Source organism: Macaca fascicularis, chromosome 2, assembly GCF_037993035.2.
Source record: "Macaca fascicularis isolate 582-1 chromosome 2, T2T-MFA8v1.1".
NCBI lineage: Eukaryota > Metazoa > Chordata > Mammalia > Primates > Cercopithecidae > Macaca > Macaca fascicularis.
Window position 1 is genome coordinate 136,023,502 of NC_088376.1, and position 26,791 is coordinate 136,050,292.

Here is a 26,791-nt window from a genome sequence, read left to right on the forward strand (position 1 = left end):
TATTTTTTGAAACAGAGTCTCGCATTGTCGCCTAGGCTGGAGTGCAGTGGCGCGATGTTGGCTCACTTCTACCTCCGCCTCCTGGGTTCAAGCGATTCTCGTGCCTCTCAGCCTCCCGAGTAACTGGGATTACAGGCACGCACGACCACGCTCGCTAAATTTTGTATTTTTAGTAGAGACGGGGTTTCGCCAATGTTGGCCTGCCTGGTCTTCAACGCCTGACTTCAGGTGCTCCGCCCGGCCCAGCCTTCCAAAGTGCTGTGATTACAGGCTTGAGTCACCGCGCCCGGCCTGTGTTTATTTTTATATAGAGAAGGGCGCGGGGGCGGGCTCACTTTGTTGCCCAGGCTGGTCTCGATCTTCTGGGCTAAAGCGATCCTCTCGCCTCGGCCTCCCTCCTTAAGTGTTCGGCTCACCGACCTGAGCCCCCTGCCTGGCCTCGCTGAACGTTTTTTAAGCGCATTCTGAACGTGAAGTGTACACACTGAATTCTCACAGCAACTGCATAGGGCATCGGTACCAGTGCTCTCACTGTACAGATGGGGAAAATGAGGCTCAGAGAGACGAAGTAAATAGCTTAAGTTCACATAGAGAGCAAAAAATGGCAGGGGTTCAAAGCCTAGGAGTCCGCCTGCACACCTGTCGCCCGACCGTTCAGCCTTCAGCTCCGCGGAGGCTGGGCCGGGGCCGAGGCCGGGGCCGGGCATCCGGCAGCCGCCGGGACGCAGCCGCGACTGACTACTGCGCTGGGCCCCAGCGTCACGCCTCCGCCGCGCACGCGCTCTTGGGTTCCGGGCCGGGGCGCGCGGCGGGAGCGAGGACGGCGGCAGGGAGCGTGCGCGCGGTGACGTGCCGGGCGCCATGTTGGAGGGTTGGTGGTAGCGGCTTGGGGAGGTGCTCGCTCTGTCGGTCTCGCTCTCTCGCACGCTTCCCCCGGCTCCCTTCGTTCCCCCCCCCGGTCGCCTGCGTGCCGGAGTGTGTGCGAGGGAGGGGGAGGGCGTCGGGGGGGTGGGGGGAGGCGTTCCGGTCCCCGAGAGACCCGCGGAGGGAGGCGGAGGCTGTGAGGGACTCCGGGAAGCCATGGACGTCGAGAGGCTCCAGGAGGCGCTGAAAGGTGGGGGTAGCTGCCCCCTCTCCATTCCCCGTCGCCTTCTCCGGCTCGCTCGTCTCTCCTTTCAGGGCGGATGGTTCCGAGGGCCGGGGCTGGGGCCAGGCGCGGCGTGGGGAGAGCGCTTCACGGGCTCCCATCCCCCTCCACCTCCCCAGGGGCGGGGAGCCCTGTGGGCAGCTCCCTCCCGCCCCGCTCTGGCTTTGTGTCGGCCGCCGGCGTCTGGGCTGGGGGAGGGGAGCCGGGGAATCTCTTGCGGGGGCCCCAGTCTTTCTACCACCCGTTCGAGGGTCGAGTCGCGGAACCGCAGACGCCTCCCTGCCAGGCATCCTCCTTTCTCTGCCAGGCCACCCGCACGCCAGGCGTTGGGGTGGGAGAAAAAGTAAAAGGTTGGTGGGGGCGGGAGGTGGGGGGGGGGTGGCATCGCAACTTTTAAGTTGTCTCAGGATGCCTTTTTCAGGGCTTTTGAAGTCATCCTTCCGCGCCCTAATTTCAGGGTGGTTGCCTTCACTGTACTTGATTGCACGCCTTCCACGCAACAGGCTTGAGAACAGTGGCTTTCAAACTTCGAAGAGAGAGATTTCAGCGTTTTGAGAATTATTCTTTGACATACAGAATCATTTGGGGACAGCTACTTGGGGTAGTTGGTGTTTCTTAAAAAGGCAGATTTATGAAACAATTGGTGGGAATCGGGGCCTGGGGATTTTTATTTTCGCTGGATTCTCAGCTTAATATTATACTGGTGTTCCCCCGGACCACACTTCGAGAAGCACTGCGTTAAAAATGGTTTGTGAAGTTGAGTGCCCCCTTTAGGAGGATTCTTGTTATCTGTAAAAGAGGGTGTTATGTTAGAAGTAGAACTTGGAGGGTTGAGGTGGTTATTTGGTTGAGAGGCTTTTTGAAAAATTTTTTGTTTAATTCTTATTAAGGGAAAGGACTGGGAGGAAAGTTTGTTTTTAGAGGGCTTTTGAGAAAACTGATAACTTTTTTTTTCTTCCTTTATCTAGATTTTGAGAAGAGGGGGAAAAAGGAAGTTTGTCCTGTCCTGGATCAGTTTCTTTGTCATGTAGCCAAGACTGGAGAAACAATGTGAGTTGAAAGCACGCATTTGTCGTTATAGACCAGTGCATTATTCAGAATTTCTCAGGAAAGGGAAAAAAGTGTATTTTGGGATAGATAAATCATTCTAAATTGTAGAAGTCCTGGTCATTTAAATAATTTATATATAAATTTACATTTAAAGAACATGTACACTTATTTGCTCTATATTGGTCTGTAACGGATTTTAAAAACTTGTATATGTTAAAATTGTCTTTGTAGCTAGGCTTTGGCACCCTTGGAGAACGTATTAGTCTTAAGGAGCCAGAGAAAGGAAGAATGCCTATTCCATTATGACCCTTTTTGGCCATAACAAATAGGCTTATTTGTAGAATTTTGTAGCTTTGATTCTGTTTCAGAGTCTTGGTGGTATTTTCTCATATTGTGTGTCCAGTTTTTTTTTTGTCGTATTTGCGTATGTAGGTGTTTGAAGTGTCACTTCTATTTATCGTCTTGAGGACTCTGATTATCTGACAAATTCCAAATGCTGCAGTTTTGACTGACCTGTAGACTTTTAGGATAGCTGATTTGTTACATATGCTCAGCATTTTATTAAGCTCGTTTCCAAATGTTCTGAATCTGAGACTTAAAAGTTAGGGCTGTGTTCAGAAGGAACATTCCAGGTCATTGTTTTGCAGTTTGTGTGGTAGACGCACTCTGGCTAAGTTTATTTGTAGAGGACAGTGCATCTTTGATGACTTCTTTTTGTAGTCTTTGGGTGGGGGCTGGGGCAGCAGGAAAGGGGTAGGTTTCTGTGGGTTCGATGTTAATATGTGGGTTATCTGCCTAGTATGAGTGTAGCTTTCAGCAAGTATTGTATAATTTCTCTGGCGTTATTATTAGCAAGTGTTCATTTCTCACAAGATTTGCTTATGATTGTAGTCTAGCCTTTTAACAACTAGCCTAATTTTAGAAAGGAAAAAACCTTTGCTGCCTCAGTGCTTGATTTAATGGTCATGTCTGCAAGCTGAATCTCGTTAGTATTCTATTAAAATATACTAGTCATTTTGAGAACGTCACTGTGATGTGTTCAATCTTGTATTTCTATTTATTACATTAAAAAATGGGAGCTTCTGGGGCGGAAGTCATTTTTACCTCCGAATTATAGTCTCATACAGAACATCTTGATTTAAAACAATGTAAAACTGTTAATTTATGCTTATACAGATAAGCCTAAAAATGACCAGATGCCATCTTTCAAAAATAAATTAATCCCTGAAACATAAATACTTAAGACTGCCACTATATTCCTCTTGAATTGCTAGTTGGCACAGACTTAGCCCTGTCAACAATGTCAAACCAAATAGCATTTTACTTTTGGCTGTTTTTTGATATACAAGATTATATCAAACTATTTGGAGATGAGTACTTAAAACCTCTTATTCAGTTTATCAGGTTTGTACACACTGCTTTCCCTTTTTGATAAAATACATTGCCTATAAATGTATAAATAGTTGAAAGCTTCTAAAAGATAGCTTTTTAATATCCTGTCTTACTGGAACACCAAGTGCCTGGGGAAGTTATCTGATTTTTTTTGGACAGTTACTTTATCCTGGTAGAAAAGGACTTAAAATTCCCAATCCCCCACCCCATATTAGGTGTTTATATACTCACTAAGCGTGTTTTGTACTGAAACGATTGGTGTACTTAGATTCTTACATTAAATGGAATTTGGAAAATATTTTTAAATTTATTATGTAAATAGCAGCCAGTGTTTATGCATTTAGCTTTAAGCTTTGATTTCTTTTTATCAACATGGAGTATCTTTGATACATTTGCAGAATTTCTGTTACCCATTTATGACTAAACTAAGCTTTGTCTAGTATGTGAGTTTGTAACAAGATAATTAAAATTTAAAGAACAGCAATTTAGACTTTTCTGATGTTTTAGGATGGGTGGATTGCTTAAGATAAGCGTTTCCACCAGATGTGGTGGCTCATACCTGTATCGCAGCACTTTGGGAAACGGAAGATCAATAGAGCTCAGGACAAAAAATTTAAAAGTTACCTGGGTGTGTTGGTACATGCCTGTAGTCCCAGCTTCTCCAGAGGCTGAGGTAGGAGGATTGCTGGAACCTGGGAAGTTGAGGCTGCAGTGAGCCATGATAGTTGGGGCCACTGTACTGCAGCCTGAGTGACAGAGTGAGACCCTGTGTCAAAAAAAAATTTCATAGTTGTTTTTATTTTCCAGTGAATTAATGCATTATAGCAAGAAAGCATTAACAGAAGTAGTATGTGAAACTGTTTATGGATCAAAATCAGTGACCCCCCAGGCTATTTATTTTTCTTTTCAAAAAACAATTGTTTTGACGCTTGTTTTTAGCTTTAGAGAGGTTTTAGAATTGTAAGTGTAGGTTTTTACAATGGAGGAGGTTGTAGGAAAAATTTGAACAATTTTACTTCTTAGTCTATTAAATTTACCTGTAAACATCTGATGTATGAAGTTAGGAAAGATGCCAAGACATACTAAATTGATGTGAAGAGGAAACTATATATGTATATAACTAAAATAATTAATCCCGAAATGAATTGTTTCTGGCCACTTCAAAAAATTGTTTTTATGTTGCAAAGATTACTTTCACCTGAAAATGGGACATTTTCTGGAGCAACACTTTTCTGAAGGTAACGTAGTTCCTGACATCATGCTAAATGTATAGTATGCTCTGAATAAACAGGAACATATGGTGTGTTTCAATCATGAATATAAACATTTCATGCATTTCAGTCATGGATTTAAATGTATTTGATGGGTTTGAGTTGCAATTACTATCCTTTTTGATGGTCAAGTTGTCTCCCATTTGGCCAGTGGTAGCCTTTTCCAGTTGGCTCCAGAGTCCTTTTGACATGACTTTAGTAGTCTTTGATAATATCCTTATTCTCTGGTATAAGAATATGTTCCAGGCTCATTTCCTGCCCCAGATGTGAATTAGACATTTCTCAAGAAGACCTGCCTTTTAGTGGGAAATGGTGTTTCAAGACTACAATCCTGATGGTAGAGATGTTTATTATTACTCAGCTAGATAAAATACTAGGACTTGTATTTCAGAATCAGGAATACAGCGTTTAAAAACGATTTTTTGTTGTTGTTATTGTTTAGGTAAAATATATAATTTGCTGGCCAGGTGCAGTGATTCATGCCTGTAGTCTCAGAACTTTGAGAGGCCAAGGCAGGTGGCCCAGGGTCACTTGAGCCCAGGAGTTCAAGACCAGCCTGGGCAACACGGTGAAACCCGTCTCTACAAAAAATTAGCCAAATGTGGTGGCATGCGCCTGTAGTCCCAGCTACTCCCAGCTACTTGGGAGGAGGAGGTAGGAGGATCACCTGAGCCTGGGAGGTTGAGGCTGCAGTGAGCCATGATTGTGCCACTGCACTTCAGTCTGGGCAACACAGTAAGACCCTGTCTCAAACACACACATGCACACTCACACACTTACAGAATTCACCATCTTTACCATTTTTGTTTTCTTTTGTTTTTTGAGATGGAGTCTCACTCTATCGCCACACTGGAGTGTAGTGGCACGATCTCAGCTCACTTCAACCCCCGCCTCCCGAGTTCAAGCAATTCTCCTGCCTCAACCTTCTGAGTAGCTGGGACTACAGGCACGCCCAGCTAATTTTTGTGTTCTTAGTAGAGACAGGGTTTCACCACGTTGGCCAGGATGGTCTCGATCTCTTGACCATGTGATCCACCCCCTCGGCCTCCCAAAGTGTTGGTATTATAGGTGTGAGCCACCATGCCCAGCCCCATCTTTACCATTTTAAGTGTACAGTTCGGTGGTAGTAAATACATGTATATTCTTTTTTCCTCCTTTTATCTCTCCTATTCCTTGCTCACTCTCTAGTAATCACCAGTCTTTAGACTCTTATCTTCCTGAGATCCACTGTTTTAGCTCCCTCATAAGTGAAAATGTGATGTTTGTCTTTCTGTGCTTGACTTAACTTCAGTTAACATAGTGGCCTACAGTTGTATCCATGATGCTGCAAATGACAGGATCTAATTCTTTTTTATTGCTGAATAATATACCATATTTTCTTACCTGTTGATGGGAACTCAGGTTGGTTCGTTTTTTTAAAAAAATGGATTTTTGAGGCAAGGTTTTGCTGTCACCCAGGCTTTAGTGCAGCAACTCAGTCATAGCTCACTGCAACCTCAAACTGTTAGGCTCAAGGGATCCTCTTGCATCAGCTTCCTGAATAGCTAGGACTTACAGATAGGGTACATGCCACCATGCCTGGCTAATTTGTAATTTCTTTGTAGAGACAAAGTCTTGCCATGTTGCCTAGGCTGATCTCCAACTCCTGGCCTCAAGCAGTCCTCCCAGAGTGCTAAGATTACAATGCATGAGCCATTGCACTGAACTGGTTTCATGTTTTGGCTGTTGTGAATAGTGCTGCGGTAAACATGGGAGTGCGTAGTGCTTTTTCTTTTTTTTTCTTTTTTTTTTTTTTGTGACGGAGTCTCGCTCTGTCACCCAGGCTAGAGTGCAGTGGCACAATCTTGGCTCACTGCAACCTCTGCCTCCTGGGTTCAAGCGATTTTCCTGCCTCAGCCTCCTGAGTAGCTGGGATTACAGGCATGCGCCACCATGCCTGGCTAATTTTTTTGTATTTTTAGTAGAGATGGGGTTTCACTGTGTTAGCCAGGATGGTCTCGATCTCCTGACCTCATGACCGTCCACCTTAACCTCCCAAAGTGCTAGGATTACAGGTGTGAACCACTTCGCCCAGCCCTGAGTTTTTAATTAACTTTTTGCATACCAAAAATCCTTGTTCTCTCAAGAACGCAGGCAGGGGATGGTAGAATCATGATGTCTTGTAATTACTGACTGTAACCAACATTACACATCAGAAAGTCTAAAATAATAATACAAATATTACTGCCACGAATATAATTACTAGGAATGTTAAAGTTTTTTTTTTTTTTTTTTTTTTTTACATATTCTTTATTTCTATCCCCCATTTAAAAGTTTTTCTGTCTACATTGTCTGAGCATATTGCTGTTATATAACTTTCCCTTTTGTTTTTTTTGAGACAGAGTCTCACTGTATTGCCCAGGCTGGAGTACAGTGGTGCGATTACAGCTCACTGCAACCTCTGCCTCCTGGGTTCAAGCGATTCTTGTGCCTCAGCCTCCCGAGTAGCTGGGGTTTACTGGCACATGCCACCATCGCCTGGCTAATTTTTGTGTTTTTAGTAGAGACGGGGTTTTGCCATGTTGACCAGGCTATTCTGGAACTCCTGGCGTCAAGTGATCCCCGCCCCCAGGTGCTGGGATTACGGGCATAGCCACAGCCCCCCCCCCCCACTTTCTCTTTTAACTGTCAATCTTAGTTTTACAATAGGTATATATCTCATGCATACAATCAGTCCTTATGTCATTGTATTGTCTGTGTCTCTAGTCAGTTTGGTTGTCTGAATGAAGCTTATTCTCTAATAGATTATTGAAAAGGGGCTAATTGAAACAATATTTCTGGAGTTCTTTTTTTTTTTTTTTTTTTTTTTTGGAGACAGAGGCTTGCTCTGTTTCCTAGACTGGAGTGCAGTGGCGCAATCTCAACTCACTGCAACCTCCACCTCCTGGGTTCAGGCGGTTTTTCTGCCACAGCCTCCTGAGTAGCTGGGATTACAGTTGCATGCCACCACGCACGGCTAATTTTTTTGTATTTTCAGTTGAGACGGGGTTTCACCATGTTGACTGGGCTGGTCTCGAACTACTGACCTCAGGTGATGTGCCTGCCTTGGCCTCCCAAAGTACTGGGATTACAGGCGTGAACCACTGCACCTGGCCTAACGTTTGTATTTTTAGTAGAGATGGGGGTTTCATCATGTTGGCCAGGTTGGCCTCGATCTTCTGACTTGAAGTGATCTGCCCGTCTCGGCCTCCCAAAGTGCTGAGATTACAGGCATGAGCCACCGCTCCTGGCCGGGAGTTCTTACATATATGTCTTGTATGTTGTCTGTGCCTTTTATTCTTTTCTTGTATGTTGTCTGTGCCTTTTATTCTTTTTTTTTTTCTTTTTCTTTTTTTTTTTTCTTTTTTGTGGAGCACGGGGTCTCGCTCTATTGCCCAGGCAGGTCTCAAAACCCCTGAGCTCAAGCTGTCCTCCCACCTCTGCCTCCCTAAGAGCTGGAATAACAGGCGTGAGCCATCGTGGCTGGCCTGTGCCCTTTAATCTTTAATGTCACTTTGGCTGGAAATAAAATCTTTGGTTCACATTTTCTTTCCTTGAGTATCTTAAGTTTGTTAATTCTGTTGTTTCCCCCAATAAAACTGTTAAAATCTATTTATTTTTGAGACAGAGTCTTGCTCTTTTGTCCTGGTTGGAGTGCAGAATCATGGTTCACTGTAAACTGTCTCCCACCTCAGCCTTCCGAGTAGCTGGGACTACAGGCACATGCCACCACGCCTGGCTAATTTTTGTGTTTTCTGTAGAAATGGGGTTTCACCATGCTTTTAGGCTGGTCTCCTGAGCTTGAACTCCCCAGCTGAAGTGATCTGCCCACTTTGTTGGCCTTTTAAAGTACAGGGATTACAGAGGTGTCACCATGCCTGGCCAGCTGTTAACATCTGATATTTTTTTTTACCTTATTAAACTGCCCACTCTTTTTGCCTACCTTCCTAAATGATTTATTTTCTTTAAAATACAGTGTGGTTTTGTGTGTGTGTGTTTGTGTTTTTTTTTGAGTTGAGTCTCGCTCTGTTGCCCAAACTGGAGTGCAGTGGCGCTATCTCGGCTCACTGCATCCTCCGCCTCCCGGGTTCAAGCCATTCTCCAGCCTCAGCCTCCTGAGTAGCTGGGATTACAGGTGTCCACCACTATACCTGGCTAATTTTTGTGTTTTTTGTAGAGACGGGGTTTCACCATATTGGCCAGGCTGGTCTCGAACTCTTGACCTAGTGATCTCCCCACCTTGGCGTCCCAAAGTGTTGGGATTACAGGCGTGAGCCACTGCGCCAGGCCAAAATACAGTGATGTTTCTAGACTAGATCTTCAAAAACATTTTGAAAATCAATGTTGAATATTTTGGAGTCATTGTACTCAGGTATATGTTGTGGTCTTTTTTTTTAATCCTCTTATCTACACACTGGTGGTGTAGTCTTTCAATATGAATTTTTAAATTTTTTAAAAATTAAGGTATTTCAAGAAAGTGATTGAATTGTTGTCTTTGGTTTTTTTGTTGGGGAGGGAAGGGAGACTATTGCTGCATCTTTGCATATCTTCAGTACTTGTCATTTTGTCTTGAATTCTTTTTAAAAAAGAAGAATCCTTTTTAAAAAAAGCAGTGTTATTGGCTGCGTGCAGTGGCTCACACTTGTAATCTCAGCGCTTTGGGAGGCTGAGACCAGTGAATCACCTGAGGTCGGGAGTTCAAGACCAGCCTGACCAACATGGAGAAACCCCATCCCTACCAAAAATACAAAATTAGCTGGGTGTGGTGCTTGCTTGTAATCCCAGCTACTCGGGAGAATCGCTTGATCTTGGGAGTCGGAGGTTGCAGTGAGCTGAGATCTTGCCATTGCACTCCAGCCTGGGCAACAAGAGCGAAACTCCGTTTCAAAAAAGAAAAAAAAGCAGTGTTATTGAGATATAATTGACGTACAATACACTGTATTTATTCAAAATGTACAGGTTGCTAAATTTTAATATCTACCCTCAGGAAACCATCAGCAACAATCAAGATTGTGAACATGTTCATTCATTACTCCCAGAAGTTTCCTCATGTCCCATTGTAATTTTCCCTCCCTGTGTGTGCTTCCTTCCCTCCAAGCAACTTTTTGTCAATGTAGATTAGTTTGTGAGTTCTAGAATTTTATGTAAATGGAACCATACAGTATGTATTCTTTGGCTTCTATTCAACATAGTTTGCATTTCTTTTTATTTCTGAGTAGATGCATCGTATGAATATGCTACAATTTTTTTTTTCTTTTTGAGATGGAGTCTCGCCCTGTTGCCCAGGCTGGAATGCAGTGGCGTGATCTCGGCTCACTGCACCCTCCGCCTCCAGGTTCAAGCTGTTCTTCTGCCTCAGCCTCCCGGCTAGCAGGGAACACAGGCGCACGCCACCACGCCTAGGTAGTTTTTGTATTTTTAGTAGAGACGGGGTTTCACCACCTGGGCCATGCTGACTCCTGACCTCGTAATCCACCTGCCTCGGCCTCCCAAAGTGCTGGGATTATAGGCGTGAGCCGCCACACTCAGCCCAGAGTAGCTTTTTTAACTACATGGAGCACTCTCATTGCTTTTTAAGAACATGGCAGTTTGCATTCTGAAATTCCAGGCTGGTGTTTGCCACTCCTGCTTTTTTTTTGAACCTTGTCTTCATTTCTCTTGGCCCTTTCTCATTGTGGGGCTTACCTCTAGATTGGAGCACTGTTGGGTCACTTTCAAGAGCTCAAGTAAGCAAGACCTGCTTCATCTTTTCAAACTCACGACAGTCTATTCACTCACTGCTAGAGTTGGCAGAATCCATCTCAGTATCAGCTGCTGTTCTCAAATTGGTGTGCAGTGATTTCTAGTGAATACCTGTTGGCTATTTTATGATTGTCCTGTTCCTATGCCTTTGAGATACACCTTGACTTCTCTGTGTCACAGATCCCAGTAATGTTCAGGTCATGTGACTGTCAGTTTTTCCTCATCCACTTACTTTTTGGGGTCTGTGGAAATACTGTGTCAGTTTTGTTGTAAATATGGTCCACTGGTTTTTGGTTCTGCTCTCTAGTTTGGTCGGCCATAAGGTTTTAGAGAGATGAAAAACTGTAGTGCCACTGCCATCTTCTTAGAATTCTGCTTTTTAGGAAGACTTTTACATCCCTGTTAAGTCACTTCCATCATTTATAAAATGGGATAATAATAGTATCTTGAAGTGTGGGCAGGCAATACATAGGAAGCTCAGCACAGTGCTTGGTACGCAGAGTAAATGCTCGATAGATAATACTCGTTGTTAGGTTGTTGATAATGCATATTTTGATGCTGCTTTTTTCCCCTCTCTCTACAGTTTGAAGTTCCTTGTGTTCAGGTATTTTGACATAACAGTAAGAAAATGAAAGGTTGTTTAAAAGTAGTTAACAACAACTAAGACCCGCATTATTATAAAGAAGTTCTCCTTAAGTCCATGAGGCTGCTAGATCCTTTTGTGGGGTTTCTTTTTTCTTTCTTTCTTTTTTTATTTTTTTTGGTGAGACAGTCTCACTCTGTCACCCAGGCTGGAGTGCAGTGGTATCTCGGCTCATTTGAACCTCTGGCTCCCGAGTTCAAACGATTTTCCTGCCTCAGCCTCCTGAGTAGCTGGAACTACAGGTGCGCACCACCACACACAGTTAATTTTTACATTTTTAGTGGAGTTGGGGTTTCACCATGTTGACCAGGCTGGTCTCAAACTCCTGACCTCAAGTGATCCACCGGCCTTGGCCTCCTGAAGTGCTGGGATAACAGGTGTGAGCCACTGCACCCGGCCTCTGTGGGATTTCTTTAGAGGGAATTTTGTGGTGTTTTGTCTAACATAATATTTCTTGAACACTTTGAAAATTGTTTCTAAAATGTCAGCCAAATACTACCTTCATGAATTTTTCCACATTCTTGTAACATCTGTACATTTACTTCTTTAATGCTTTTCTTCAGGTCAGCTGAGTTTTTTTTCCCTCAAATTTGTTTTTAAGTGGAAAGAAAATTACAGATAAAGGTCAAACCCTCAGCCACCGTCCCCCGCGCCCCTCCCCCATAACCACTGTGTTAATTTTTTACCCTTAATGTTGTTGTGGGAAATAAGATCTGAAGCCATTGGCTTAGTGTAGTAGTTATGTTTTCTGAGTCACTTTACAATCTATAAATACTAAAATTACTAAAATATGAATTGTCTATGTGTCACGTAAAGTCCTCTCATGTGCTATCATCACAGTGGTTCTCAGAGGAAGCACAATATATTTTCAGTAAAAGTTGAATGGATGCCCTTTTGCTTCTAAATATTCCAGTGAGTGAAGTTATTAAGCTTTGAACATGAATAAAATTATAGTTTCTTTTTCATCACATCGTGTAAACCTGAATGGTACACTGGAAGTTAAGCACGCCAACTTTCTGAGTAGAGTTAATTTTTCTTATCTTCATTCTTTTGGGTGCCCAAATAAACTCATGTTTTCCATGGTCAGTTTAGTTTTTACTAGTTGTTGGCTACTTTCCTAATTGCATGTGAGTTAGCGTGTGGTGATGGTGGAGTAATGTCATGTCTTGGAGAGAGCATTGCTTGAGTTCCAAACTTAGCTTTGCTACTTCTTGATGAGACTTTGGACAAATTATTTGTGAGCTTGTTTCCTCACTTAAAAAAATGGGGTTTGTACCTTTAGTTGTTTCAACTGTTGAGAGGACTTAAATAATAAAGTACATAGCTCTAGATATGAAAACTTGGGGGAGAGTAAAAATTATCTGTATGCTGGGCATAACTAGAATGAATATGGCTCAAGAAACAAGTCTAAAGTACTTAATCTTGTGGAATGAACTGTGATTGGACAGTCAGGAGAGCACAAAACAGATTTAGGTTTGAATTTTGAATTTTATCATGTAGCTACTATATGACCAAGGCTGACTTCTCTCCCTTAATTTCCAGGTGTGTAAATATAGGTAATAAAGTAGGTCTATTTAAAGTGTTGTTATGGGGATTAAATGAGTTTATATTTAAAGGTGCTTAATGCAGCGACAGGCACATAGTGAGTATCCCGTAAGTGGGAGTTACTGTAACTAATTATTCTACTTTTAATGATTTTCATCACTTAAATTACTATTGGTCACAGTTTCCTCAGATACTAAATGAGAGGCTTGTAATAGATAATCTCCAAGGTTCCTTCCAGCTTGAAAGCTTAGAGGAATCTCTGTGCTGCAGCACTATTTGGGGGTGGTATTGTAGCAGTAGCGATTAGGAGTGGGGAATGGGGCATGGTGATAGTGCTTAGTGTTAAAGTGTCTGATAATAATGCGAGATGTTAACTGTTAGGGAGTAATTAATAATTAGTGAATGGTTTGGAGACATTAAAAAGTTGAGAAGCAGTTGTCTATAATGCATGAGAAACAGCAGTCACCGCTACTACTAAACTCTATGTTAGTGTTACCTTTGTGCACATGTGTATCTATATCTACAGATCCACTTTGTGTCTGCCAGTGAATGTATGGGTTCATAATGTTTATGGACTATTACTCTATATGACATTACTGGACACCTGTCAAAAACTTCATGTTGCTTCAAAACATCATTAGTAAGCTTCAGATCTCATTAGTAAGAAGATAAGGAATTTATAGTCCACAGAACACCATGCTTTCTCTCTGCTTGTAGACTGAAGGTCTTTTCCCTTTTTGATGTAGAAGTTTATTATTCAGGATCCATGGCAAAAAACTGAATCACTGACTAAAACGTTAACAGTGTAGATAATTGAGGAGAGTGTTTGCTGTTTAATTACTTGTGCCTATGAAAAACATTGTATGTTGAGAAGTGTATTTTAGATCTTCATTTTCGCCAGCTCTCTGATGTGTTCGGTTGCCTGTCTTCTTTCTGGTTTCACCCAGTAGCAGTCCTATTGATGTGTCAGGCTGCCCAGGTTTTGCATTGCTTGTAATACATGTGTGTAGAATCTACTTGTAACCACTTGTACATTCCATCCCTGTCAGATACCTTGGGTAACCTGTTACCTGAATATTAAATATTTTTGAGAATTCACACCATTGACTATAAAGTGAATAATAGCTAATTTAAGTCTCACATTAGTAATAATATAAAATAATAGTAATAATGCCCTTAGTGGTTTTTAAAAAAAATGTGGCATACATGTGGTGGGGAAGAAGGGCTTTTTTGTTATCACTTACCACTTAATGCAAAAAAATAAAAAACTTTTTTGTTTTGCTTTTTTTTCTTTTTTTGAGACAAGGTCTTGCTCTGTCATCCAGACTGGAGTACAGTGATGCAATCATGGCCCACTGCAGCCTCGACCTCCTGGGCTTAAATGATCCTCCTGCCTCAGCCCCTGCCCCCAGTAGCTGGGACCAGAGGCATGCGCCACCATGCCCTTCTAGAAACATAAAAAGCTTTATTGAGAGGCTCTGTAGAGTGGAGAGCCATTTGGAGCTGTATGTGTCATACTATCTCTCTTGTCTGTATGCTTATAATCTGTTTGACCGTTGCTTAGAAGACAGTCATGGTTAAAACTCTACTTTCATTATAATTTACTTGTGTGTCTCTGTCTCTCTTTTTTTTTTTTTAAAGACAGAGTCTCATTCTGTCTCCCAGGCTGGCGTGCAGTGGCACAATCTCAGCTCACTGCAGCCTCTGCCCCCCAGTTTCGAGCGATTCTCTTGCCTCAGCCTCCTAAGTAGCTGGGATTACAGGTGCCCGCCACCATACCTGGCTAATTTTTGTATTTTTAGTAGAGACGGGGTTTCACCATGTTGGCCAGGCTGGTCTTGAACTCCTGACCTCAGGTGCCTCGGCCTCCCAAAGTGCTGGGATTACAAGCATGAGCTACCGTGCCCAGCCTTTCTTTTATTCCTAAATGCAAATATTTAATGAACATTTATTTTGTGTCAGACATTATCAAATATTTCATATACATAACCTGATTTAGTCTTTACAACTACTATCTGAAGTAGGTCTTTTCTCTTTTTTAAGAATGAGGCTGTTGAGTCTTAGAAGGCTTAAATAATTTGTGCAAGGTTATACGGCTGATGAGTAATGGAACTGGCTTTAAATCCTCTTGTAATTTGCATTTTATTAATACATACTACTTGCCCCTTTTTCAGTTATCTAACATCCTCCTCCTCTACTGTAACAGTGCCAGCATCTTTTCAAAACCACCGTTAGAATTCGGAACTTTTAGGCCAGGCACAGTGGCTCACGTCTGTAATCGCAGCACTTTGGGAGGCCGAGGTGGGTGGATCATTTGAGGTCAGGAGTTCAAGACTAGCCTGGCCAACGTGGTGAAATCCTGCCTCTACTGAAAATAGAAAAAATTAGCTGGGCATGGTGGCAGGTGCCTGTAGTCCCAGCTACTCAGGAGGCTGAGGCAGGAGTATTGCTGGAACCCGGGAGGCAGAGGTTGCAGTGAGCTGAGATGGCACCACTGCACTCCAGCTTGGGCAAAAGGGTGAGACTCTGTCCCAGAAAAAAAAAAAAAAAAAAAAAAAAAAAAGAATTTGGAGCTTTTTGCTTTTGGTAGGACTCTTTTTTTTTTTTTTGAGACAGAGTCTCGCTCTGTCGCCCAGGCTAAAGTGCAGTGGCGTGATCTCAGCTCACTGCAAGCTCCGCCTCCTGGGTTCATGCCATTCTCCTGCCTCAGCCTTCCGAGTAGCTGAGACTACAGGCGCCTGCCAGCACGCCTGGCTAATTTTTTTATATTTTTAGTAGAGACGGTGTTTCACCGAGTTAGCCAGGATGGTCTCGATCTCCTGACCTTGTGATCCGCCCGCCTTGGCCTCCCAAAGTGCTGGGATCACAGGCGTGAGCCACCGCGCCCGGCTGGTAGGACTCTTATAATCGTTATTTCTGTAATTTCTGAGATTTTCAAGTGGCTTACCTAAGCTTGACCTCATGTACTGTGGGGGATTTTGGGGCAATTATGAGAAGGTTGAGTGTGGAAGGGTCAGTAAGATAGATGACTGATGTACCCTTAACATTTGTAATTTTGACTGTTTTCCAGTCACCTCAAGGAAGAAAAAACTTTTAAGTAATTGTAATTTTGTAGAGACATAAGTTTGAAATATACAGGTGATGAGACTGATAGATGTATTTTAGCTTGAAGTGACTCTCAGCTTACTAGTTAATATATGCATCTTGGATTTGTTATTCTCATTTAAGTAAAAATCTTACCACATCAATATTGCGAAGTAGTTCTGATATTCCCATTTGTAGGTGATGAAACTGGAGAAAAATATATGCTGTAGAAGTATTTGAAATTTAAGGAAAGTGCAAGGTCTTAAAGAACATTTGTAAGTTTTGCAATTTTGTGTATATCTGGGAGGAAGGCGGAGGGTGAGATAGCTTTCTGTCAACTAATAGCAAAGTACGGTTGTCTCATCTGTGGGGGATTGGTTCCAGGACCTCCTTTGGACATAAAATCTGTGGATGATCAGTGCCTGATGTAAAATGGCATAATATTTGCATGTAACCTTTGCACATCCTTGGTGCATCTCTAGATTAATTATAATGCCTAATACAATGTAAATGATATGTAAATAGTTTTTATACCTTGTTGTTTAGGAAGTAATGATGAGAAATGTCTCCACATTTCAGTACAATTTTTCTCAAATATTTTCAATCTGAGGTTGGTTGGATTTGTGAATGTGGAACTTGTAGATAGAGAGGGCACACTATATTTCTATTTAAAATTGTGCAACTAAAGGGAATTTGGTATTTTTATCAAATATCAAAGGGATTTTGTTTTATTAGGGATACTGTTGTCTATGGTGACTTCCAGGGTGGCTTTTGAGGTGGTGGCCATTTTTGTCTCAGAGTGATTTGTTAACTGGAGACTGGTCCACCTTTTCTAGGGCTTTTGCATACTACGGTGTTTCTTGCTGTAAGGAGCAATCTTAAATGTAGGTAGAATGTAGGCTTGTTTTTTGTTTGTTTGTTTTTTAACCACCCTTACCAGTGAATGCTAGTGAATTTGAGATTTTCACGTTTGTAGGGTCTAGTCGTGTTTCTTTTCCTCTTGTGTAGGTATTGATACTTCTCTAGTCTTACCCTGCTTGTTCATATTGGAGAGTTTTTGGGGATGATACCTTGTTAAGTTGTCATCCAGTTTTCTTGTAAATATTGTGTGTGGTCTTTGGTTTTGTTATGTTGCTTTTGGTAGGATATGGCTAAAATCAGTGCCATAGCCAGCATGTGGTTCCTTAAAAATTATTTCTGACAAAATATTAGATGGTTAGATGAACAGGTAAGATTTTAAAAGTAGTTTTAAAAACTTGGATTTAAAATATGGAGAATATCTTGATACATGCTTTTTCTATTTACATCTTCACTTTGGTTAAGGAGGAATTCGGTGAGAATAACTGCATTTTGAGTGTAATGGATCACACGAATTAAGTAATTCTTGTGCCTATAAATGTGGAAAACCCACGTGTAAAGAGGATTGAAATTAATACTGCTTTAGATGTTTCTGTCTCATTTTACAAAAATACAAGAAAAAAGAAAAATGAAACTATACTGTTTCTTATATATTCTTAATAGAATTTTCTGTACACATAAGTGTATGTGTGTTAATCCTCTTGTTAAAAATGGCATGAAACTTCTGCAGTTTACCTTTTGTTATTTTCTTTATTTAGATACCTTTTTTCTTTTTCTTTTTCTTTTCTTTTTGTTTTTTTGAGACAGAGTCTTGCTCTGTTGCCTAGGCGGGAGTGCAGTGGCACAACCTCAGCTCACTGCAACCTCCACCTCCCGGTTTCAGGCAGTTTTTTTGCCTCAGCCTCCTGAGTAGCTGGGATTACAGGCACGTGCCACCATGCCCAGCTAATTTTTTTGTTTTTTTAGTAGAGACGGGGTTTTGCCATGTTGGCCAGGCTGGTCTCGAACTCTTGATCACAAGTGATCTACCTGCCTTAGCCTCCCAAAATGCTGGGATTACAGGCGTGAACCACTGCACCCAGGCTTGCATTTAGATACCTTACCAAAACACAAAAATTTACCTCATTGTCTTCATGGGCTGCATAATATTTTATTGTTTTGGGTGTTCTTTATTTAATGTCTTCTTTGATGGTTTTTTGGGCTGTTTACAGTTACCAACCAATTCAAACAGTGCTTAAGTTAACATCCTGGCACACATGTAAGAATGGGATTTATGGGTTCATGATTATGTACATTACTGTGTTTGACAGATAGTGCTAGCTGGCCTTCCAAAAAACTTGTTCAGTATGTGCTTCTGCTAACTAGCAGTGTATGAAAGTTATCTCTATATCCACGTCAGCACCAAGCGTTACTCAACTTTTAAAATTATTTTTATTTTTATATATATTTTTGAGACAGGGTCTCACTCTGGCCCAGCCTGGAGTACAGTGGCATGATCATAGCTTACTGCAACCTCAAACTCCCAGGCTCAAGTGGTTCTCCCACCTGAGCTTCCCCAGTAGCTAGGACCACAGGTATGTACCACCACACTCAGCTAACTTATTAATTTTTTGTAGAGGTGGGGTCTTGCTATGTTGCCCAGGCTGGTCTCAATTGAGAATTGCAGAACTCAAGCAATTCTCCCACCTTGGCCTCCCAAAGTGCTGGGATTACAGGTGTGAGCCATTGTGCAGAGCCCATTATTAGGCTTTTAAATCTGAAAATCTAGTACGTGAAAAATGCTTTATTTAATTTGCATTGTTTTATTTTGTGCTAACTTCTGATTCCTCATTGATACTGTTCTTCCTTTTTCGGATTTTTTGGCTAGATTAAAAAATTGGCTAGATTTAAAAAATTGCCTGTATCATTTCTTTCATTGGAGATTTGAAAGTGATAATATTCTAAATCTAGCATAACTTTGTTATGTATTAGTTGGAACCCTTGTTTATTTATTTATTCATTCATTTATTTATTTATTTATTTTAATGAGATGGGGTCTTGCCGTGTTGCCCAGGCTGGCCTCGAAACCTTGGCCTCAGGTGATCCACCTGCCTCAGCCTCCCAAACTGCTAGAATTACAGATGTAAGCCGCCCCACCCAGCTGTAACTTTTTTTCTGCAAAATATACTCCTGGCCTGTTTATTAATAAACATGCCAAAGCAAGCCATTTAGGATATAGGAAGAAAATAAATACTGAGAGCACTCTGAGATCTCAGAAATGTCATAAAGTTCTATAAAACAGAAGGAATGAAAATAGTACCCACAAGATTTAAGATTGCCCTCTGCTATCTTTTTTTGAGACAGAGTCTCTCTCTGTTGCCCAGGCTGGAGTGCAGTGACTTGATCTCAGCTAACTGCAACCTCTGCTTCCCTGATTCAAGCAGTTCTCCTGCCTCAGACTTCTGAGTAGCTGGGATTAGAGGTGTGCGCCACCATGCCCAGCTAATTTTTGTATTTTTAGTAGAGAGAGGGTTTCGCCATGTTGGCCATGGTGGTCTTAAACTCCTGGCCTCAAGTGATTTGCCTGCGTTGGCCTCCCAAAGTGGGGATTACAGGCGTGAGCCACCCCACTCAGCCTACTGTCTTTTTTTTTTTTTTTTGAGAGTCTCGCTCTGTCACCCAGGCTGGAGTGCAGTGGCACGATCTCAGCTCACTGCAACCTCTGCCTCCCGGGTTCAAGCAATTCATGTGCCTCAATCTCCCAAGTAGCTGGCGCTACAGGCGTGTGCCACCATGCTCAGCTTTTTTTTTTTTTTTTTTTTTTTTTTTGAGGTGGAGTCTCGCTCTGTCGCCCAGGCTGGAGTGCAGTGGTGCAATCTCAACTCACTGCAAATGCCGCCTCCTGGGATCACACCATTCTCCTGCCTCAGCCTCCCGAGTAGCTGGGACTACAGGCACCAGCCACCACGCCTGGCTAATTTTTTTATATTTTTAGTAGAGACGGGGTTTCACTGTGTTAGCCAGGATGGTCTCGATCTCCTAACCTCGTGATCCACCTGCCTTGGCCTCCCAAAGTGCTGGGATTACAGGCGTGAACCACCGCACCTGGCCTTTTTTTTTTTTTTTTTTTTTTTTTGAGTAGAGACAGGGTTTCACCATGTTAGCCAGGCTGGTCTCAAACACCTGACCTCAAGTGATCCGCCTGCCTCGGCCTCCCAAAGTGCTGGGAATACAGGCGTGAGCTGCCGTGCCTGGCCTCTACTATCTTAAAAATAGTTTTAAATGACATATTTAAATCTAAATATAAATATTTAATTTGACCTATGCTGTCTAATTAAGCTAATAATAACCCTTGACAATAAATCAGATCTGATTTTTCCCCCCCCACATTTTCCTTTAATTCTATCATATTCTTGTTCACTTTTTTTTTTCAATGCCTTATAGCAGTGGTTCTAAACCAGGGCTGACAATGTCTAGAGATCTTTTTGGTTGTTACAGTTTGGGGGCATACTGCCAGCCTCTAGTGGGGTAGGGGGCAGGGGCAGGGATGCCGCCGAACATCCTGTGTTGCTCAGGATACTCCCCAGCAATGAAGGATTGGCCCCAAATGTCAGTAGTGTCAGGGTTGAGAGACTGTGCTTTATAGGAAAAAGCATACCTTCAGATTTTAAAAATGTCTTACAGTTTTCTTCTAGGATGTCTGAAATTTAAAAAAAATGTTAAGACCACCAGTTAAGGTCTTTAACCAAGTCTTTTAGTTTTACCTATCAGAATTCTATTTGAGACACTAAGTATAATTTTTATAAATAAATAATATGAATGTCCTAGATGTTTTTGTGTTTAATTAAATATAGGGTCTGTTAACTGGCTTCATTGGTTCATTGTTTTGTTTTCCTTTTTTTTTTTTTTTTTTTTAAGATACAGAGTTTCACTCTGTTGCCCAGGCTGGAGTACAGTGGTGCACTGAAACCTCCACCTCCCAGGTTCAAGAGATTTTTTCATGCTTCAGCCACCCGAGTAGCTGGGATTACAGGTGTGTGTCACCACACCTAGCTAATTTTTGTATTTTTAGTACAGATAGGGTTTTGTCATGTTGCCCTGGCTGGTCTTGAACTCCTGAGCTCAAGTGATCTGCTTGCCTTGGCCTCCCAGTGCTGGGATTAATAGAGAATGGGGTCTGGCCTGTGTTGTTGAGGTTGGTCCCGAACTCTTGGGCACAAGCTGTTTACCCACCTCAGCCTCACAAAATGCTGGGATTACAGATAGCAGCCACTGTGCCCAGCCAGGTCATTCTTTATACCTGTGGGGAGAGAGCCTTTAATTCCTGACTTTCTTGATGGGTTAGTAACTTCATGGCTTCATTAACCACAGGTAACCATAGAGGTAACTATGAGGAAACTAACCTAACCTTTAGTTTCCCATAAACTCTGCCTATTGTTAGCCTGGCAGCTGTGTGTGTTTTACAGACCAGGTCAAAGGCCACTGCTGATACACCAACCAGTCTTCAGTGACAGCAGTGCTGACCACTTCCCCCACCCCCATTTAGCACCCAAAGGAGCTAGCTACCCTAGGCACTGGTGGTTACCCTGCATGCTGCCCTTGAAAGGGAATAGTTAGATACATTGAGTCTAGAAAGAGTGAGATAAAGTGAGATTGGTTATTTCTGTCATCTTGCAGAATTAAGTGTATGTTAAAGTGAAGACTCTGTTCTTTATATATGCATCATATATATGCATTTTGGAAACTTGACAAAGTTGGAAGAACTTTGGAAGAAGCTGGAAGTATAAGGTGGAGAAGTCTCCTAAATCCATACCAGCGTTGTTTTTGTTTGTTTGGTTGGTTTTTTTTGTTTTTTTTTTTAGATGGAGTCTTGCTCTGTCACCCAGGCTGGAGTGCAGTGGCACAATCTTGGCTTACTGTAACCTCCGCCTCCTGGGTTCTAGCAGTTCTCCCTGCCTCATCCTTGTGTAGCTGGGATTACAGGTGACCACCACCACACCTGGCTATTTTTGTATTTTTAGTAGAGACAAGGTTTCACTGTGTTGGCCAGGCTCATACCAGCATGTTTTAATGCAACTATTAACAGTATTTTGTTAATGTATGGTAGAGGTGGTAAACTGGCTGGGACACTGGGCGTGCAGATACAGACTAGGATGGTTTTGGGGAAACTAGGAGGTATGGTCACTCTCTTTTGTTTCCTTTGATGTCTCCTTTGTACATCATTGCTAGTTAATATCTTTCTTATATTTTTATCCTATCTTTCTTATACTTTTAGCCAGGCAGATACAGTTGACTCTTAAGCAACACAGGTTTCAACTGTGGGGGTCACCTTAAACGTAGATTGAAAGTACAGTATTTGTAGGATGTGTGAAACCCGCCTACACAATGGACTGCTGTTTTTGTATTCGTGGGTTCTACAGGGTTGACAGCAGGATTTAAGTATGTGCAGATTTTGGTATACACAACGAGTCTTGGAACCAGTTCCTGAAGTATACCAAGGGATGACTGTGCTGTTGTAGTGTTTATTTTATTTTATTATTTATCTGAAACACAGTCTTGCTCTGTTGCCCAGGCCGGAGTGCAGTGGTGTGTCCATGGCTCATGGCAGCCTTAACCTCCTGGGCTCAAGCAGTTCTCCCATCCCAGCCTCCCATGTAGTGTCTTGGTCTTTAAAATTTTTTTTTCACCTGGGTTCTTTTTACCTTTCCAGTCTTCTCTTGCCACCATTCGTAACTTTTCCACATTACTTGAAGTTCACTGAATATGCAGTGCTCTATTGTGCTGGTGTTAAATTCTCATAGCACCTTGTTGTTAATTGCCTCATAGGTTCTTCCTTATGGATACCTTCAACTTGTCTTTTAAGACTGTTCAGATGGCTCCATTCAAATATATATTATTTACTGAAAAGTTTTCTTGGATCTCCTTTTCTCAATCGAAACTGCCATATTTCTGACATGTATCAGTTGCATTTTCTGTTACAGCTGTTTGCTGACTAATCTGTTTCTACTTGTGGTTCTGTAAGTTTTGAGGGGGCGAACTTCCCTTACTCAGAGTGTGTCACACAGTAGGAGCTGGGTTAGATAAATGAATAGAGGTTTGTACCATATAATGACATTTTAGTCGTCGATGAACCACTTATATGATGGTGGTCCTATAATACTATAATACTGGATTTTTACTGTACTTTTTCTATTTTACATATGTTCAGATGTGTGAATACTTACCATCACAGGTTTATGGCCTAGGAGCAGTAAGCTATATACCATATAGCCTAGGTGTATCGTAGGCTATACCATGTGGATTTGTATAAGTGCACTCTGTGATGTTCATACATTGGAATCACCTGATGACACATTTCTCAGAACATACCCCTGTCATTAAAAGATACATCACTGTAGATGAAAAATAAAACCCTGTCTTCATCTACAAAGGAACTATTATTTCTTTTTTGCGGGAGAGGGGACAGAGTCTCACTCTGTTGCCCAGGCTGGAGTGCAGTGGTGTGATCTTGGCTCACTGCAACCTCCCCCTCCTGGATTCAAACGATTCTCCTGCCTCAGCCCCCCTAGTAGCTGGGATTATAGGCGTGTGCCACCACACCCGGCTAATTTTTGTATTTTTAGTAGAGACGGAGTTTTGCCATGTTGGCTAGGCTGGTCTCAAACTCCTGACCTCAGATGATCCGCTCCCCTTGACTTCCCCAAAGTGCTGGGATTACAGATGTGAGCCACCATGCCCGGCCCCTAGGAGCTATTGTTTCTAACTCTAGAAAATAATAGAAATTATTATTGGGATTGGAGTCATGAGTGTGAGTGGGTGAAAGGGTATTCTGAGTGAAGTAAACTTGCTTTCTCTCTTCTCTCCCAATTTCCATATGTCCAGATTCTGTCTGTTCTTGGTCCACTTGGCTCTTGCCTAAGAGCTTCCCAGATTTTCCTAGAATGTAATAGCCTTGCCATTTAAAATTTTGTCATATTTTCCACTCGATATTAGGGGTATTTGGTTATAAATATTATTTTGCCAAGGTGTAGGCTTCTTCTACAGGGCATAATTTGGTGGTTTTATCATTATTTCCTTCTGCATCATACGTCACTATTCCTTCAAAATACAGATTTACTGTTTTAGCTTGGGATGCTATAACAAAATACCATTGACTGAGTGACTTAATAGAAATGTATTTCCTCATGGTTTTGGAGGCTGGCAGTCTAAAATAAGTGTGCCAGCATAGTCAGGTTATGTGGTAAAGCTTTCTTCCTGGCCCTGCTTTTTTGTTTTGTTTGTTTTTGAGACAGGGTCTTATTCCATCACCCAGGTTGGAGTGTAGTGGTGGGACCATAGCTCACTGTAGCCTCTATGTCCTAGGCTCAAGCAGTCCTGTCCTCAGCCTCCTGAGTAGCTGAGACTACAGGCACACGTCCCCACACCTGGCTTATATTTTTAAAAAATTATTTTGGCCGGGTATGGTGCGTGGCTCATGCCTGTAATCCCAACACTTTGGGAGGCCGAGTCAGGCAGATTGCTTGAACCCAGAGTTTTGAGACCAGCCTGGGCAACATAATGTGCTGAAACCCTGTCACTACACAGAAATGCAAAAATTAGCTGAGTGTGGTGGTATGTGCCTGAAGTCTCAGCTCCTCAGGAGGCTGAGGTGGGAGGATCACTTGAGCCTGGGAGGTCAGGGATGCAGTGAGCCAAGATGGCACCACTACACTCCAGCCTGGGCCACAGAGTGAGACCCTGTCTTTTTTTTTTTTTTTTTTTTTTTTTTTTTGAGACGGAGTCTCGCTCTGTCACCCAGGCTGGAGTGCAGTGGCCGGATCTCAGCTCATTGCAAGCTCCACCTCCCAGGTTCACGCCATTCTCCTGCCTCAGCCTCCCAAGTGGCTGGGACTACAGGCGCCTGCCACCTCGCCTAGCTAGTTTTTTGTATTTTTTAGTAGAGACAGGGTTTCACCGTGTTAGCCAGGATGGTCTCGATCTCCTGACCTTGTGATCCCCCCGTCTCGGCCTCCCAAAGTGCTGGGATTACAGGCTTGAGCCACCGCGCCTGGCCAACCCTGTCTCTTTAAAAAAAAAAAAAAAAAAAAGGAAAGAAAAGAAAAGTGAAAATACTTTTTTATAGAGACAGGGTGTTGCTGTGTTGCCCAGGCTGGTCTTGAGCTCTTGTGCTGAAAACAGTCCTCCCACTTTGGCCTCCTAAAGTGGCCAGTTATTACAGGTGTGAGCTACCATGCCTGGTGTTTCTGGCATAATTGATGTGTCCTCACTTGGTGGAGAGAGTGTAAGTTCTCAGGTCTCTTCTTATAAGGGTGCTAATCTGATTATGAGGGCTCCTCCAAAAGGCCTGGGCTCCAAATACTATCATATTAGGGGTTAGGGTTTCAACACATGAATTTTAGTGGTGTAGGGAGGGCGGGTAAGGGCACACATTCAGTATATAACACTTGTCAAAGATTTGTGCATTAGTCTTATCTTGCTTCATGTTTACTGGTTAAATTCAGGTATGGGTTGCTTTATTCTGATAGGTTTTTGAAAATTTTGTTAACTAAGTTGTGCGTAGTAAATGTTTTAAGTGAACTCATATAGCTTACTTGAAAAGAGTGGGAAGGAGAAGGGGCTGGGTTTCATTTTATTTCATTACACTTTTTTTTTTTTTTTTTTTTTTTTTTTTTTTTGGGAACAGGATCTTACTGTTTCACCCAGGCTGGGGTGCAGTGGCAAGATCACTCCTCACTGTAGCCTCAATTTCTCTGGCTCAGGTGATCCTCCCACGTCAGCCTTCTGAGTAACTGGGACTACAGATTTGCACCACCATGCCTGGCTAATTTTTATATATTTTTTTGTGGAGATGGGGTTTTGCCCTTTTGCCCAGGCTGGTCTCAAATACCTGGGCTCAAGCCTTCCTCCTGCCTCTGCCTGCAAAGTGCTAGGGTTGCAAGCATAAGCCATCACGCCCAGCCTGGAATTTATTAAATGTATACCGAGCGACAAGTTAGATACTTTCAACATAAATTAGGAAAAAAATATTGGTGTGAATTTTCTCAAAGAGAAAGCTGTTTATCACAGTATTTGTGTAATTCCTGATTTTGTATTGTTTGCGCACATTCCTTCTCATGTTTATTAAGGTATCACTTAAGTCAACAAATATTTATTGAGTATATATTCTGTTCCAGGTACTGCACTAGGTACTGAGGATGCTGTGGTGAGCAAAACACAGTATCTGGTAGTAATTTTAAAAGTTATTTTAACAGTAAAGTATTATGTTTGTATATATATGTGTATATATATATTTTGAGACAGTCTCACTCTGTTTTTCAGGTTGGAGTGCAGTGGTGCAATCTTGGCTCACTGCAGCCTCCACTTCCCAGGTTCAAGTGATTCTCTTCTCCTGCCTCAGCTTCCCAAGTAGCTGGGTCTAAAGGCATCTGTCACCATGCCCGGCTAATTTTTGTATTTTTGGTGGGGATGGAGTTTCACCATGTTGGCCAGGCTGGTCTTGAACTCCTGACCTTAGGCTATCCACCTGCCTTGGCCTCCCAAAGTGCTGGGATAACAGGCATGAGCCACTGCGCCCGGCCTGTTTCTTTTAGTATTTTGTTTATTGCTTTTATCGGCATTGGCCTGTACCAAATACATTAACTTCATTTTAAAAATTAGCCTTGGAAGAAATCTTTTATAAATGGTAGCCTTTTAAGAGAGTAGTTTCTTTCAGCTGATTTTTAAATAAGCTTAGGTTAGGGGCCTAAGACTGATGAGGTATAGAAGGTCAACAAACAATTATTACTTTTGTTATGCATTGGAAAGTTTTGATTGTGAGGTGAAAGTTACAGTGTCAAGTGATAGGAGCCTTATAATGTGTGAAGTGCTTAGTTCACAATGTGAGAGAGCTTGGTTAGATTAGATGGGAGTAAAATTGAAATTTAAATTTTCGCCTTCAGAATTTTTTCTGCTATATATGTAAACTCCAAAGATTTTGACATAATTACAAACTTTAATAAAATGAAGTTAAATCCTATAGTATCTTTGCTACCAATTTTAAGAACTTCAATAAATATTTATTAT

The 26,791-nt window shown here is 42.2% G+C and overlaps 1 protein-coding gene across 8 annotated transcripts in view; it reads left to right on the top strand.

Moving 5' to 3' along the window:
* The first annotated feature begins 854 nt into the window (after nucleotides 1-854).
* PPP4R2 (protein phosphatase 4 regulatory subunit 2) overlaps nucleotides 855-26,791 on the top strand; it is a 72,233-nt gene continuing 46,296 nt past the window's right edge. For 4 of the 8 annotated variants that reach the window (XR_012431361.1, XM_074032739.1, XM_005547623.4 and 1 more), the window contains exons 1-2: nucleotides 855-1,114; nucleotides 2,116-2,197. Coding sequence is in view for 4 of the 8 variants with exons in the window: in XM_005547623.4 (XP_005547680.2) it covers nucleotides 1,081-1,114; nucleotides 2,116-2,197 (116 nt within the window). In the remaining 4 variants the exon portion in view is untranslated. Of the gene's footprint in view, nucleotides 1,498-2,115; nucleotides 2,198-26,791 lie in introns of all 8 variants that reach the window. The other 4 variants (XR_012431360.1, XM_074032737.1, XM_074032738.1 and 1 more) reach the window with 3 other exon arrangements.